A 15,690-nucleotide genomic window follows, 5' to 3' on the forward strand; every position below is an offset into this window, starting at 1 on the left:
CTGGCAGGGCTGCGTTTTGTCATGCTGCTCGCTTTGGAAGGGCTGGGTGTGTGCCCAGGCAGGGGGCCTCAGTGCTGCGGCTGCCAGGTACTCGGAGAGGGACAGTACTAGGAGGAGATACTAGGAGGGCCAGCTTCCAGAAGGGCTTCTGAGGCAGGCAGCGAGGTGTTTCAGTGGTTGTAGAGCAGATGTTCGGGCTTAGATGGGTCACTGCCTCAAAGAGCTCGTTTCTTTTTTTTTTTTTTTCCACGGAGCTTGGAAGTGTTTAGGAGCAGAATGATTAGGCTTTGAAAAAGAAAGCATGGTACTAACCGGCATGGGTACAGTGTGATCTGTGCTGTAGCTATGGATAAGAACTCTAACACCAGTAAATACGTGATGGCTGGGTTGGCAGAAAGTGACAGAGAAGAAAAGTGAGCCTTCAGTCTTTATAGATGACACTGCACGTTTAATTGCTAATGCTCTTTTTTTTAAAGAGCATCTAGGATGTTATTATTAGTAACGTGGTGTTACCTACAGGGAGCAAGAACGGAGTCTTTCGTGCTCTTTTTGACCTTTACTTTCTTGTGTTAATTTGTTTAATACCAGTGAGATCTGTCTGCTGTAAAGACTCCAGAAAAGATGTGCTGATGGGGAGGGAGGGCTGTGCAGGAGTCCTTTCTTTCTCTCCTCCCTTGATTTGCAAACCCGTACTTCAGGGATCCCCTGTGTGCTCCGTGCCTCTCTGCCCATCTTGGATCAGATTTTTACCAGCTGGTGCAATTCCATAATGGCAGTCAGGGCTTAATTGCATTAATTTTTTAAAGAGAAATGGGAGCTCTGTGCCTCTGGGGCTTAGCACAAAGCAGAACACTTAAGGGAAATGTTAGAGTAAATAAACTCTCCTGGATACTGCTGAAACATCTCAATTGCTCTTAACAATCTTTACTTTTCCAATACCTATTAAAAAGGTCTTACTGCTTGTGCTGTTTGTAGATCCCCAGGCACTTTGCAAAGAACAATTGTGATCGCCCCTTCTTCTGAGGGTGCGAGGTGCGGGTCAGAAGATGTGCTGAAGAGCCCGGGGCTGCAGCAGGAGCAGGGCAGTCGCCAGCCAAGCTGCCAGCTCCCTGTGGAGGAGGGCTCGTGCCCATGCCGAAGGTGTGGTGCTGGCTCAGAGCTGGAAATTTGACTGCATGAGGCAGTGAGGCTTCAGGAAATACCATGTGGATAGACCAAAAGTAAAACCTTTCGGACATGTCTTGGAATGGTACCGAGGAAATGTTTCAAGCTTACTAAGGCTGACACTGAAAAGGGGGGGAAGGCGTGTGTACGTGGGCACATCCCTGTACAATGCTGAAGTGTCTCACTGGTGTTACCTGTGTACCTGAAAGACCTGTTGAGAAGTCAGCTAGAAAAACATCCAGATATTTGCTCTGGGTGCCTGTCTGGAGATCCAAACACTGCAGGTAAAGCTGTCCTTTTGGCTGCTCAGATGTTCATTAGTTAATTAGGCTTGAGCAAGTGGGGATGCTCTGGAATTTCTTAATCATCAGTGTGCTAGGAATTTTCACAGTCATAAAAATATTTCAGGAAAACATGGAAAACGAGACCTGCGTTTCCAGATGTTGCAGATCTCAAAATCCTGCAGCCTCTGGATGATTCCTACTGTGCTGAGGTGGAAAAACGACCAAGAAAAATTGGTGTCACTGGTGTAGAGCACCACAAGTGCTGTAACAGGGGATTTAATCCCCCATGGCACTAGCATAGGAGTGCCCAGAGGCTGCGGGGAACTGCCTGAAGCCATGGCACTGCCAGCAGCACCTCTGTAACAGCATCCCAGCAAACATGCTTGCCAGGAGGGCAGCTGGTGCTGTCGGCGGTGCCAGGCTGCCGCTGCCCTGGGATTTCTTGGAAGGAGCAGGGCAGGAGGACAGTTGGACCTAAATACAAACTGTTTCTGTGAATGAAATGCTTCGTTACTTGTGCCAGTGAACTAAGCCTTAACTTGCTGGCAGTAGTTCAGCGGTAAAGCTGCCTGTGGAGCGAGCAGGTGAGCTTTTGAGCGGGGCTCCGAGTCAGAGCATTTGCGTGCGTCGCTGCCGAGCCCTGAGCAACTTGTGTCTCACTGGATGGGAACTGCCAAAGCAGTACTGTGCTGTCACATATCAGACAAAGGACGGAGTAAAATGTTAGGCTTCATTTTCTCAATTAAGAATTTTTTGTTTGTCCTTCAAGGACAAGAAAACACAAAGCAGCTTGTCCTGACTATTGTGAATGTTCATGGGGCAAGAGGGGGAGGGAGGGGACGAGCAGCAACAGGGAAGTGTTGCAGCAATAAGGATGACGTCTTACTTTAGCTAGTACTTAATTAAGACTGGTTCCAGGAAGAGGGAACAGATGGCTTTGTGCTTTTTGAGGCTTTTGGGGCTTTTCCTTAACTCTGCCTGTCTCCCTCCTGCCACTCTCTCGTGCCTTTGATTCCTGGTAAGTCTTGGTTGGTGGTGGCAATGTTTTAACACCTGCCGACTTCCCACCCCCTCCAAAATACAGATTTTTGCTCACCCGTGAGACAGAGTAAGGTGTTACACTTATCTGGCTTGCTTTTGTTTAATTGATCATACATGAAGTGTGAAGTAACTGAGAGTTGGTCCTGCGGTAAGCTTCTTACAAAGGATGCTTCTTCACAGATTAAAAATCCTTTGGGGATATTTATTACTCTGATTGCATTTTGACAGTAAATTAGGCCCAAACTGACTGCATGTTATAACTGGGTCTTGCATCTCTCCTGTGGAAGAGACAGCAGGTCAGGGGCAGTGATCAAGCTCCTATGTGGAAGGTGCAAGCTGCCCTAGGGGCTTGCAGGATCTGGCCTTTGAAAAGCATGTCAAGCTTTTTGTTTTATGGCTTTAGTACCACTCATGCTTATTAGGGCATCCAGAGGGTGGGTTACTGCTTCCCCTGTATCCTCTTAGCTGCCTTGGGGGATGATCTGAATTGCCTCCCAATTCTTCTTTTCCAGGGTGGTGAAATCCAGGACTGTGCCTACCTGGACAGCGAAGGTGTCTACAGTGAGTCAGAGCTCTTTCCTGATGACGACACGATGACGCTAGCACAGCAAGAGGTTCACCATGAGTCTGACATGGACAGTGCCATCGAGAGTGCCCAGAGCTCGGAGGCCTCTGACGTGTGTCGGATTGAGGAGAAGGACGGTGTGCTTGGTGGCCTATTCCTGCCTGGTGACAAGTGAGTGGTGGTTTTGCCTCATGACAGCTCTGTTTTGAGGCATTTGTAAAAGGACCAGGGCGGAAAAAGCCTTTATTTGACTGATCCCTCCAGAAGGAGGCTGAGGATGCTTGAAGGATTTAGATACTTGATATCCTTTTAAAATATAAGGGTGATAGATCTCCAGAGCCTCTAAGTGGCTTAGACAGTCTCAGCCCAGGCTTCTTTTGGTGTGTTCTGTGAACACCAATGGAACTTCTGTGTTGTGTGTCAAAGTGAAAACATTGGGTTGTCCATCTCCAGAAAGGATCGCTTTATTGGCATCCCCACAAACTTAGGATCTTCTGTGTTACTGCCCTTTATGTGCTGGAGTTGAAACAAATACTTTCCCCATATTGTGCTATGTTGTGGTATGTTGCTTTAGCCTTTTGTTTGTCTAGGTATCTGAAGATATGGGCGCTGCTGATCTGCTTTGTGACTCCATGTACCAAATTAATTCTGTGTTTCTAATTTTCCATGATCGTTAGTGTTCAACAGTAACTGGTGTTTAACACAGGGTGTCCTGCCATGTGTGTGTGTAACCATAGTTTGCTGCTAACACAAGAGTGTCTCAGTAATCCTAACTTGACTCTTTACAGGTGTGTACCCAGGGATGCTGTTAAACGCTGACTTGCAAGGGAAGGGACCCAAACTGATCTAATCCTGCTTTCCACTGAGTTAATGTAGTAGCACAGGACAGAGCTCACCTGGGCTTGCTTTATAAGCCTCTGCCCTTTCTTCCTTATTTTTGGCTTGTCCTCTTGGTTTGTGCCTCTTGAGTTTCTTTCCTTGCTCAGGCAGTTGTCCTCTCTCCTGGGCCTGATCGGGTGCTCTCCATTCAGCCTCATTCCTGCTCTCCTGAGTTTCTCAGCTAGATGAGATCTGGCCTTCTCCCACTTGCCCTAGCAACTCCAGAGACTTTGTCAAGCTAACTCCAGTTCTTCATGAGCACTTTATCAAACTTTTCTCCTTACTTTGCCATTCCCAGTTCTCTCTAAGCACCCACCCTTGCAGTGGCTGACTTTTACCCATATTGCTTTTGAAATGAATATCTTTCCTCCAAAGTGCGTAATTCGGGGGGGAATTCCTAATTGTGAATGAGAATGGGATGGAACTTTGTGCATCCTGTACAACTCCATCTGGGTAGGCTGGGAACTACTAAAAGCTACAATGCTACTACTAAAAAATCTTGCTTTATCCTTCAAGGCCTACTCAGCTTCGGTAAATTTGGAAAGCTTCATGCTCTTGTACTAAAAGTAACAAGAGAGGTTTCTGCCTTGGCTGAACCCAGATACCTGCTTGTTGCAGAAGCAGGTGGGTTGTGCGTCAGCTGTGTGTCAGCACTTGGCAAAGTCCTGCTCTGAAGAACAGAAAGTAGCTTTAGAAAAACACACACACTCTGAAAGCTTCCTTTAGAAACTGTTAGAATGGGAAAACCAGCTTCTTTTAGCAACTCCCTTAAAATGACTGAGCAACTCCTAGGAAGTTTCCAGTCTGAGGCTGATTATGAGTTCAGGATCCATCCTGGCCATGGCCTGTTTCAGCCCAAGCAGCTTAGAGGTTGGCAAAGCTTACCAATGAAAAGTTCTAAGCAACACTGCCAAGTCCAGCAGTGGTGACTGATTGTAGCGTAGCTGCCATAAGAGAAATAAGAAAGGATGACTGTAAGACTTAGCCAAGTGTTAGGGTTAACAGGCTGCCAAACAGCAGTCTGTTAGCAAGTGGTGCTGTTCAAGGCCTGTCTGTGCAGGAGTGTGGATTTTATTGACAGTTATATGTTGTCATCCCAACTGAGGCCTCGACATCAGCTTCCAACCTTGGTGGAAGTGTTATGAGGAGCTTCTTCCTAAACTGATTTAGTGTAACAACACTGAGATGAAAACACGGCAGTTGTAATTACGCAGATTGTAGTTGCCCAAAATCTTCATCAATGCATAGTACGCCTGTGGCACAGCAGCTCTTTATGAATAGATGAGAGTGTGATATGTCAAGCTTCTCACTAAGCCGTCTCCTAGCCAAGGAGCCTTGTTAGATGAAAGTTTGTTCTATTTCTAGACGAGCATTCCTATCTTTCATGATCTTCATCCTTTGATAATGTGCCAGGCTTGACTTGCTGTAATTTCTGTTAGCGTAAGTTAGATAAATGAAGTGCAGGTTGTAATGGATCTCCTCAAAACAGAAGCAACAGAAGAGTATACATGTGTAATGCTGGCTGGCTTCCTCTTCTACTAATTTCTTTTGAAGGGAGGAGATACACAAATAATGTTTGTGTCAACCACCAAAGCAACATGGTTGTGTCTCATGTTTACAGCTCCCCAGCACGGTATTACAGGAAGAGGAATCTCCCTGTTCTCAGAAAGTGCAGGGCATGGTTAGGAGGCTCAAGGCAGGTTCAGAAAAGACACCAAGGAGATGATATGGGTGAGCTGCTGGAGGTCAGCCTCAGCTGGGAGCTACCATCCCTGCAGCAGGCGTCGTGTTGGTCGTGGTGTGTTAGTTGTGGTGTGCTCGACAGTGCTCTGCCAGCTGCTTTGGGCTGCCTGGCTCTGCTGATCCTCGCACAGGTTTGTGTACCTGCATGGCTGCTCTCAGCTCTCAGGTCGTGGGGTCCTGCTGTTCTCTACCTGTTTGGCACTATCTTGGGTAATTCTGTGGTAACAAAGCAGCCGATTCTTGGGGTCCGTATCTCCTCTGAAAGATACGTTTTGTCATGACGGAAAGAAGGGCTGGGATCCAGCCTCGATTAGGTCACATCTCTGGTTTTCGTGACTCTCATTCCCAGCTCGTCTGGCACGTGGTGAGCTGAAGCTGTTTCTGGCCACACAAAAGAGAGTGGCTGAAGCTCATGGGGTGGGGGAGAGGGTTTGTGGAGATTACTGGGAACTGGTTGTGGAATGCAGCGGCTGCCTCAGTCTTGTACACATCCCTTTCACTGCCCCATGCGTTTCGGAGACGTCTGCACAGTTCCTGCATCAGCTGAAGTCCCATAAGCAGCAGTCTTGTGGAAATGGTGGCTGAGGGTTGCCAAGCTGTATTATTTAAGCTGCAGTGGCTGGTGTCGATGCAAACCCGTCTCACAGGTAGCTTGTTTGTAGGTTCTCTTGCTTTTGTCTTTCAAGGCACCACGACAAATGCACATCAGGTACGTTTGTCACTTCAGTTTTTTAGTGGGCTACAACTTCAAATGAGGGGACAAACCGAAAAGGTGGAAGACTCCATGTGAGGTTAGATGCTATCAAAGTCAGCCTTCCAGACGTTTTGACCTCTTGTTTCAGGTCAAGTCCTCACAACCCTTCTGCAGCATCTGACCTCTCCACTTACTCCACCGCCTCTCTGATCAGTAATGAAGAACAGTTTGAAGACTATGGGGAAGGAGATGATGTGGATTTTACTCCCAGTAGCCCATGCCCTGATGATGAGACCAGAACCAACGCCTACTCTGACCTTGGCTCATCTGTATCTTCCAGGTTGCTCCTTATTCATTAATTTTTTTTCATTTTTTTTGTTCTTCTCTGAGCCTGGGTGACCATACCAGGATTTCCAGTGGTAACAGACTTGCCTTTAAAGAAAAATACAATCCGTTCATTTTCTGCCCTCCAATTGACAGACTACACTTGATAATCAGAGTTATAGCAAATACATTGCTTCTGGTAGCTACTGTTGGGTTCTGCTGAAATAACTGTGCTGCTCTGCTTGTAGAGTTTTCTTTCGATTGCAAGCAGCAGGTATCACAGTTGGGGGTAGTATTGGAAGTTACCTGCTGTAAGTCAGATACCAGCTTAGTGCTATGCACCTAGTGCTATGCACTAGCCTTGGTGCAATGGAGAGAAGATCTGCAAGAGCTGTTCCTCATTAATACTGCAAATCCTTAATATTATCCTGTAAGATGAAGTTCTGTATACAGACGGGCTGGTGTGAAACAAGCATCTACATTGACTTAGAATGTCTTTGAGAACATAAGCAAGCAGTTGCTGTCTGTTAGGAGCTGGAAATGCCGCCACAGTCCACCAGTTCCTGGATGCAACCACACTCTCGGTAGCTTTTATGTCCTATGACCGAGTCAGTTGCTGATTTAAAATCCTTCTCCAAGCAAGGGAGTGGGTGAGCAGGGTTGGGGAAGAGCCAAGCATGTTGAAGACTAGGATTTGTCTACTCAAATCACTAGTGCATGAAGGTCTTGTGCTTGATTGCTGACAAGCTGACTGCATCCCACTGTTCCACATGCAACCCTGGCGTGCCACCCCATGTTTCACGGACCTCCATGATCCAGCCTCACCGCTGCCATCACAATGCATGCAGAGCCAGCATCCCTCTGTGCTGCCCTTTCATGATAATGGCTTGTGTTCTTCATCCCTCATTTCCTCAAGCTTATGCAGTTCTTTCCATTCCTGGGGCTCTGTGCATTTCATGCCATGATTGGTCTTTTTTTATTTCAGTTTATTTTCCCTTTATCATGCAAAGAACTACTGATATCTCCTCTTTAGACCGATGTCCACCTCTCCCTACCTCCTCATTCCAGGGTTCCCTCTGCCCTACCATCTGCGGGGTTTCACGTGATTTCTCCCTGCCAGGCCACTCTGTTTTCATCTTCCTGCCTTTCTCCTGGATGAGGGAGCCTTCAGGTTGCATGCCACGCATGGGCAAGATAGGCAAGAAGAGAGAGGGGGACACTGCTGAGGTGGAACATACTACTGTAGCTGCCTTTGCTACATGCATCACATGGGCTCTGTGCATCTTGTGCTGTTCTTCCAGTTGCCCAAACCGGTTCTTTCCACTGATACCCAGAACGTGTCTTCTGGAAAGCCTCAGCTCAGGCAGGTAGAATTGCCCTTAAACGAGCATTCCTCATCATCACCTCTAAGACAGATGGGCCGTGGAGAGAGGTGGTTCCCCACTTCTCTCGTCTGTGATTCTGACACACAGCCAAGAGGCAAAACCTTCTCAGGGTTGGTTACTATAGCCAGTAATCTCTCTCCTTTCCTGCAAACAGTGCTGGCCAAACACCCCGAAAAATGAGGCATGTTTATAACAGCGAGTTACTGGATGTTTACTGCTCACAGTGCTGCAAAAAGATAAATCTGCTCAACGATTTGGAAGCCAGGCTGAAAAACTTGAAAGCAAACAGGTAAGCAGCCTATTGCACTGCTTTTAGCAATGCTGCCTTGAAATACAACCATCTATTGGCAGGAGGGGAGGAAGAAAAACTCTCTGCTTCCCTGTGTCCCATTCGGTCTTACACACATTGTGTTGCTCTTGCAACAGCTGTTTCTAGTAAGAAAGTCAGACCTTGACATCTAGCATGAACAAATATGCTGTTCCTCATTAAGTAATAAGTATTTTTTCTGTCTTGAGTGTATTAATGCTGTCTATGCCTTAAATATTTCAACCAATGGGCTCTTTGATGACAGAGTGAGAGTGATATTTCCAGGATTTTTTCCCAGGAAGTGGGGTCTGCAGTACTGCTTAGTGCAGATCTACGATCAGCTTTGTTTTTCTACAGGTAGGAAGGAATGATCTTGGCAGATCCTTAGCTAATGTGTGTAACTTTACATATACCTCTCATGAAGCTATTGGTCAGCAGAAGTGCTTCAGTACTGTGGGGTTTTTTCCCTCCTAAAGGGAACTTGAAAAAATGATGAATCCTAGGGCAGAAGTGACTTTGGGGGTCTTCGTAATTTCAGCTTTCCTTACATTTCTATCCCTGTTACTCCAACCACTTCTAAGCTGTGCTGAGCCCTTAGAAGGAATCCCTCACTTCCAACAATCAGCTGGGTTTTTTGAAGGAGATTATTCGGTGAGCTTCTAGCTCCCTCTAGAAACTGAATGTAACTCCTGCCTGTCTACATAGTCCTTGGCTCAGAGTACAGTGCTCAGAGCTTCTTCCCTTGATGACACAGTAGCATCGTACTTGATAGGAACAGTGTTCCTGCCCTAGCGAGGACTCTGCTAAAACCCAGACCGTGCCTAGCTAGACCTTTGGTAGTTTTTTGAGTGAGGTTGTACATACCTGGCTGAAAGAGGGTGGTGCTCTAATACAGAGCTTTGCGCCCAGAGACGTGGCATTTTGTCAAGAGATGCAACTGGATATTTTGATTTGGTTCTAGTGCTCTTGTCTGGAATCCAGTCCCTCCTTTGGATAATACTAGTCTTTAGATGCAAAAGGAAACTAAAAATTGAGAGCATTTCAGTTTCTGTGCTGAGCTGGGAAGCATTATGGTGAAGGATAAGCTATCTGTTTATAAAATCATCTGAAATTTGGGAATCCCAAATAAACATCCATTACTAACTCAATGTCCTTTTGTGATGTTTCTAATGTTAGCTTCACTCTGATTTACACTGACAAATTTCTGCTAAACATAACAGTACTTGCAGATTGACGTATTAATGATCACAGTAACTTGTGGCTCCACTCATCTTCACATTGTTAATAACTGCAGATTTTGATTGAGTTGTCTCAGAACATCATTCACAGAACCTTTTTTTTTTCACTAAGAAAGTCAATATTATGTTTCATTGTGCAATTCAGTTGAAGATTAAACTGAGATTGAATTCAACACTGATCAAATAAGTGTTTAATTCCTGTATCATGCCTTCTGTATCCTTGTAGCCCTAACAGGAAAATATCAAGCACAGCTTTTGGAAGGTAAGTGTCTTCAACTTTTTTTTTCTGAATACTTGTGGAATCAGCTGTAACAATTCCATAACTGGGAGTAGGAGGAGAGAGGAGGAATAAGCTTGGTAAAGCAAGCTAAGCTTTCAAGGAAAGAGGCCTATATTTGGGCAGCAGTGTTACAGAATGTAGAAGTTACTTCTAGTCTTGGAGCAGGTCCCTGGACTGGGAAGAGCTCTGCTAAGAAGAACACAGATAGTTGCTTGGTTGTCTGTCAGTTGTTTTCCTTTAAATTGTTATTCCGTCATTCTAGCTACTGCTTCTTTCACCCTCATAGTACAGGACTTTTTGTTGTTTTTGTTGCTGAAATGCAAAGGATAGCAAGAGCATGCCTTTGGAAAGGACATACTTAGTCGTGGTCTTCCTTCGGCTGAATAAACCAGCCCTGGGCTCGGTAGGGCTGGAAGTTTCAAGAATATTTTAGATGCTCTCCAGTATTATTGTATTCTGACAGTATTCTCTATTGGGAACTGAGATTCAGATTTCTTTTTTTTTCTCCTGTTTTTAAAGAAGCTCTTACTGTATGAAAATTTCTAGATTAGCTGTACCAACCAGTGCACAGTGGTAACCTTTGGATTTCTAATAAGGCAAATGTAACTTGATATGTAGTGTGAATAAAGTTAAGCAGGCTTAAAACAATGCTAATGCTGGTGACAGGTCCTATCAAAAAGAACAGAGAGCTCACACTCTGGAACTAATGTCGTTGGTTGTGCTCAGTATGACTTCATTTAGCTACCAGTCTCTTGTAAGAGTTGTGCTTAAGTAGTTGTAATTGTCATTGAAATGATTGCACAGATTTTAGCACTGGATGTTGTATGTGCAAAGCCAGGCTATAAGACAGCACCTACACTCCTTTTCCTCCTTCCTCAAGTAAAATAATTATCTTTCTGATTTTTCAGACAGCTCTTCCACAATAGCAACTTCAGCAGCAGTAATGGCAGCACAGAAGACCTGTTCAGAGACAGTATAGACTCCTGTGATAATGATATAACTGAAAAGGTAAGAAGCTGTGTGCATTGCAATTAATGTACCTAAACAAATCCTGCTGGAGGCGTATATCAATTGAGGAAGCTGTGTTTCTCACAGTTACCAGTGATACGAAGTAGTTCATTCAAATTGTCTAAGGTATTCCATTAATATTAAAACTCTTTTTCACAAAAATGAAGGAGCTATGGAAGTACAGATCTAGGGGCATTGTATTGGTACCTCTTTACTGTGTGTTTGCATTGATCACCTTGAAGGGAAGTGTGCCCTCTTTTAAATGGCTACCATAGCAAAATGTCCATTAGAAAAGGTGCAGGGGTGTATGAAGAGATTCAGACTCTCAGTTCTTCTTTTCCACCCTCCCTTCCAGGTAACATACCTAGAAAAAAAAGTTACAGAATTGGAGAATGATAGCCTAACAAATGGTGACCTGAAGAGCAAACTGAAACAAGAGAACACGCAGCTAGTTCACAGGTAATGAAGCACAGAGCCAGTTCTCTATCATGTCACAGCAGTGCTAGAACAAAGCTGGAGGGAAAGAACATGTCTACCTGTAAAATGTGACTGAGTTTTCTGCCTCAGTACTGATGGAACAAAGCAAGGCTTCATGTGAGAAGTGGAATAGGGCTGCCTTGCTGAATTTTTAGCAAACAGAGGCACATTTCTAGTGCAGAGAGATGTTACTAACTCATATAGAACAAGCTCTTTTGTTATAAGGCAGGTTACCATTGGGTTTTATAATGTGCATAGAAAGAACAGTAGGCTGGTGCTGGGGAGAATAGACAGACTTCTTGAGACTGAAAATGAAGGAATAATAGATGTACTGATACTACTTAATTCTGTGCATGTTGGGAAGATTAAATACCAAGAGAGCTACTGGGAGAGGTTAAATGTTGAGGAAGATGGTGAAGTAGAATGGAATAAAGAAGTGAGGAGGGAAGCAGGCAATGAAGTTGCATGCATTTTTTAATTTTTTAAATACGTATGAATCTGTTACTGAAAATGAGACTTGGCTTCCTTAGAGTTCATGAGCTGGAAGAATTATTGAAAGACCAAGAGACATCAGCAGAACAGACCTTGGAAGAAGAGATAAAGAGACATCGAGAAGCATATAGCAAGTATGAAAAAGAGAAAGGCACAGAAATTGAACTGCTAAACACAAGGTAAGAAACATCTTGGTCCCACCCAGGACAGAGTACGTTTTTTTTTTTCCTCTTCCTCTTTCTTCTGTATGTAAATGTAGGCTGATCACACCCAGACAGCGCACCAGTGGTTACAGGGTAATAGTTCTACAGAGTAGCCATGCAGTTGCATGTCTAATACCCTTTTTGCCCAGTCATAGAGGGTGGTTTACATTAGTGCTTTTATATACGTGGCCCGTGTAGACAGCTTAGCTGGTTACTAGGCATGGATTCAAGGAGGGAGTTGTGGCCAGCTGTACCAGACATTTGTCTCTGTATTCGTTTCTTTATACTTGATTCTTTTTAGATATCGGTTGTGATGAATATAAGAAATCACATGTCAGCATAGCATTTTTGGCCCTAAAAACAAACAAACAAAAAGGAACCCAATAACTCATGATAAAAATGCCAGGATTAGAAAGGTTTTCTTCACTGGTCTTTCTGTCAAGTGCAAGCAAAATAGCTTTTTAGAGCATGTTGTTTTGCATGTCTGTATTCTTGAAGAGACATTTGCTGTAAGACTTGTATTATTGATACAGGGTTCAGCAACTGGAAGACGAAAATGGTGAGCTGAAAAGCACTGTCACACGACTGAAATCGCAAACAGAGAGATTAGATGAGGTAACAAAACTCTCGAGTGCTGATTGAGTCCTTGATGTCAAGTGCAAATTGACAGCAGCTTGATTTGTGCAAAGGCAAACTCCTATAGTGATTCACTCTGGTTTTGTAACTGGCCTTCCCTAAATGGGAATATTAATGGGATTGGAGCATTGGTCACCTTTAGTGGCAGAAACGCCCTGAGACACGTGCCAGTTTACCTGTCTATATGTAATATAGATGTGTCTGTAGATTTGTGTTGTAAAACTGCGGATGGCTCTTGCATTTGCAAGCTAGCTGTGAAGTCCCCCATATATTCCAGGAGAGGCAACGTATGTCAGACAGGTTGGAGGACACTAGTCTGCGACTGAAGGATGAGATGGATTTGTACAAGAGAATGATGGATAAGCTGCGGCAGAACAGACTGGAATTTAACAAGGAGAGGGAAGCAACACAGGAGGTAGGTGTGAGGAGGGTTGTAAGATCAGGCAATTGCATTTTATCTGCATGGAAGCCATCCGAAAAAGTATAGACAGACAGGATGAACACTGAAAATACAACATCCAGTGAATATATTACTGGATTGTATTTCTATGAGAGGGATACCCATACGGTGATGAATGTTGCAAGAATACTTAATAAATGACAATCCCGAAGGGTTTACAACTCTTTGAGAACTTGAAGTCTTGAATGCGTGCCATAAGATTGCTTTACTAAGCTTGCAAGGAGAATTATACCTCTCAGATGCCAAGCTTGGATATCAGAGCCTCTTCCAGCTCTGAAACAGTGTAGGTGATTTGCCCTTCCACAGAAGGCAAGAGGCTGTATTTAGGAGTGTCTGGCCTTGACCAGGCTTACACAGTGCTCTTGTCACAGTGCAAAGGTGCAGCAAAGAGATGGCTGCTGCCAAGGAGGGCTGGTTATGCAGAGACTGGAGAGACATGGCCTTATTGTGTGTCTGCAGCTCATTGAGGACTTGCGGAAGGAACTGGAGCACTTGCAGCTCTACAAGCTGGAATGTGAGCGTCCTGGACGTGGGAGAAGTTCTTCATCCAGCGTGAGTGAATTCAATGCCAAAACCAGAGAGGTGGAAATGGAGCATGAAATAAAACGGCTGAAGCAGGTGAGCAGGGAAGGGCCCCACAGTCCCTGGGTGAGTCCCAGTGAACTGTGCAGGACTGCTCTGAAAAATGCCTATAGCTGCACATCCTAGGATGCTGCTTCAAAGTTTTTGTGTCCCCTCCTGCTTCCCCTTTAAGTGCAGGATGTGCCTGGCATTCGTCTAGGATTTATTTGTACAGGAGATAAAAGTTGTGCACCTAGGAAACACCTGCAGTTCAGGTGGGGACAACTTGCCACTGGTAAGAGAGTTGCGAGCTTGCAGCCTTACTGTATCTCATCCACACTAGCTGTGATTTTTTTTATGAATCCTTGTAGGAATAACTTAAAAGGAATGTCTTTTCTTCCTTACGTAGGAGAATCAGAAACTTCGTGACCAAAATGATGATCTTAATGGACAGATCCTTAGTCTGAGTCTTTATGAAGCTAAAAATCTCTTTGCAACACAAACAAAAGCCCAGTCATTGGCTGCTGAAATTGATTCTGCATCAAGAGATGAGGTAATATACCTTTTTATTAAGTATTAAATCCAAAAATCTATTTTTTTTCAATTTAATTAGCTGTCAAGGTTAAATTGTCTGAAGATGACAAGAGAGCAACAGAAAAAATTGTTTTGTTAGTTCAAGAGTATTAGAAGATTGATTTGAATGAACAATGGTTTAGGGGCTCCTTTTAACATAACTCTTCCATTTCTGCATCTCGAAGTTGGAATTACTAGAATCTCAGTGAACTGTTTTACAATGTATTTATTTTAACATCTTCTATCTTACAGGGGACTGTGGTATTATGGCGTTAACTTCATATAGACATTGCTGTAGCTAGTTAATTAAATCTTCACTTTCCATTCTAAATTTAGTTCTAAGTTACTTCAGTAACAAGCTTTCACTTAGATCTAAATTTGTGCTGTAATAGAGCTGAATTCTTGCAGAAGTAGGCAGTGTGCAAGTGATGATCTGATAATGCTTTCAAAGGTGATGTAGGAGACTGTTTGCATGTGGGCTGCATCAAGCTGGTACAGCTTCCTTTAATCTGCCGGACAGATCAAGAGATCAGGCCAACAAACGTAGGAGTTCCCAGGGAAAAAGACAAGTTGGGGACGAAAGAGTTTAAAACGAATTGTTTGCTTTTATGCTTTGTTCTTTTTCTGGACAGAACTTCCCATTTCTTCTGTAAGAGGAAACTTTCTTACCCAGTTTGTACTGGAATGGCCCTGTTAGCCTTAGCCCTTGGATGGTTCCCTTAAAGTGAATTACATACTCAAATTTCTTGCTGCACTGTGAAGAAATGGGGTTTAATTGTTGCACTCTAATTGAGTAAAAGCAAATTGGGTTTTGCTATTGTCAAGGCATCTTTATTTCTCCTTCTGAGTCTCATGGCTCTGGCTCATGCAGAGAATACCCAGCACTCCTCTAAAGGAGCAGTGTGCCTTGCAGCTGTGGCCCAGGCTTAGTAAACCTCCCAGACCAGCATAATGCTTTCCCATTGTGCTGGTTATCCTGGATAATCAAAGTGAAGGTGAGAGGCTGCAGGTTCAGTGTGGGACTTCCTTGCAGGCTAATGCAAATGGACACCTGAATCACATTAGCTTTAGGAGGATCTGCGGTTTTGACACTTCTGGTTAGCTTTGGCAGCTTGACATTAAACATGCTGTGTATGAAAAAGCAAGCTGTTTTCAACTTGGAAATATTAAAGGGCCTTTCACAGCTCAAAGGTCTAGTGAAACACAAGATGTATTTAATGTAGGAGTATATGTAGCTAAGGTTAGTGGGTGTTTTTTTGTTTTGTATGGCTTTTAGGAAAAAAAAAAAACTATGCATATGATACAAAGGGAGCTCCTGTTGTTCCTAGCCCAAAACACTGAAATCCATGTTCTGCTCAGCAATCTTCCATGCAAAT

At 44.1% G+C, this 15,690-nt stretch overlaps 1 protein-coding gene across 8 annotated transcripts in view; it reads left to right on the forward strand.

Moving 5' to 3' along the window:
* RAB11FIP4 (RAB11 family interacting protein 4) overlaps positions 1-15,690 on the forward strand; it is a 179,822-nt gene that overhangs the window by 100,471 nt on the left and 63,661 nt on the right. For 7 of the 8 annotated variants that reach the window (XM_066980099.1, XM_066980100.1, XM_048064246.2 and 4 more), the window contains 11 exons: positions 3,002-3,225; positions 6,519-6,710; positions 8,234-8,368; positions 9,851-9,886; positions 10,813-10,912; positions 11,268-11,371; positions 11,920-12,060; positions 12,618-12,699; positions 12,998-13,135; positions 13,640-13,798; positions 14,151-14,294. In XM_066980099.1, coding sequence (XP_066836200.1) covers positions 3,002-3,225; positions 6,519-6,710; positions 8,234-8,368; positions 9,851-9,886; positions 10,813-10,912; positions 11,268-11,371; positions 11,920-12,060; positions 12,618-12,699; positions 12,998-13,135; positions 13,640-13,798; positions 14,151-14,294 — 1,455 coding nt within the window. The remainder of the gene's footprint in view (positions 1-3,001; positions 3,226-6,518; positions 6,711-8,233; positions 8,369-9,850; positions 9,887-10,812; positions 10,913-11,267; positions 11,372-11,919; positions 12,061-12,617; positions 12,700-12,997; positions 13,136-13,639; positions 13,799-14,150; positions 14,295-15,690) is intronic. The other variant, XM_066980102.1, reaches the window with a different exon arrangement.

The sequence above is a fragment of the Anser cygnoides genome, chromosome 19 (genome assembly GCF_040182565.1).
Source record: "Anser cygnoides isolate HZ-2024a breed goose chromosome 19, Taihu_goose_T2T_genome, whole genome shotgun sequence".
Classification (NCBI taxonomy): domain Eukaryota; kingdom Metazoa; phylum Chordata; class Aves; order Anseriformes; family Anatidae; genus Anser; species Anser cygnoides.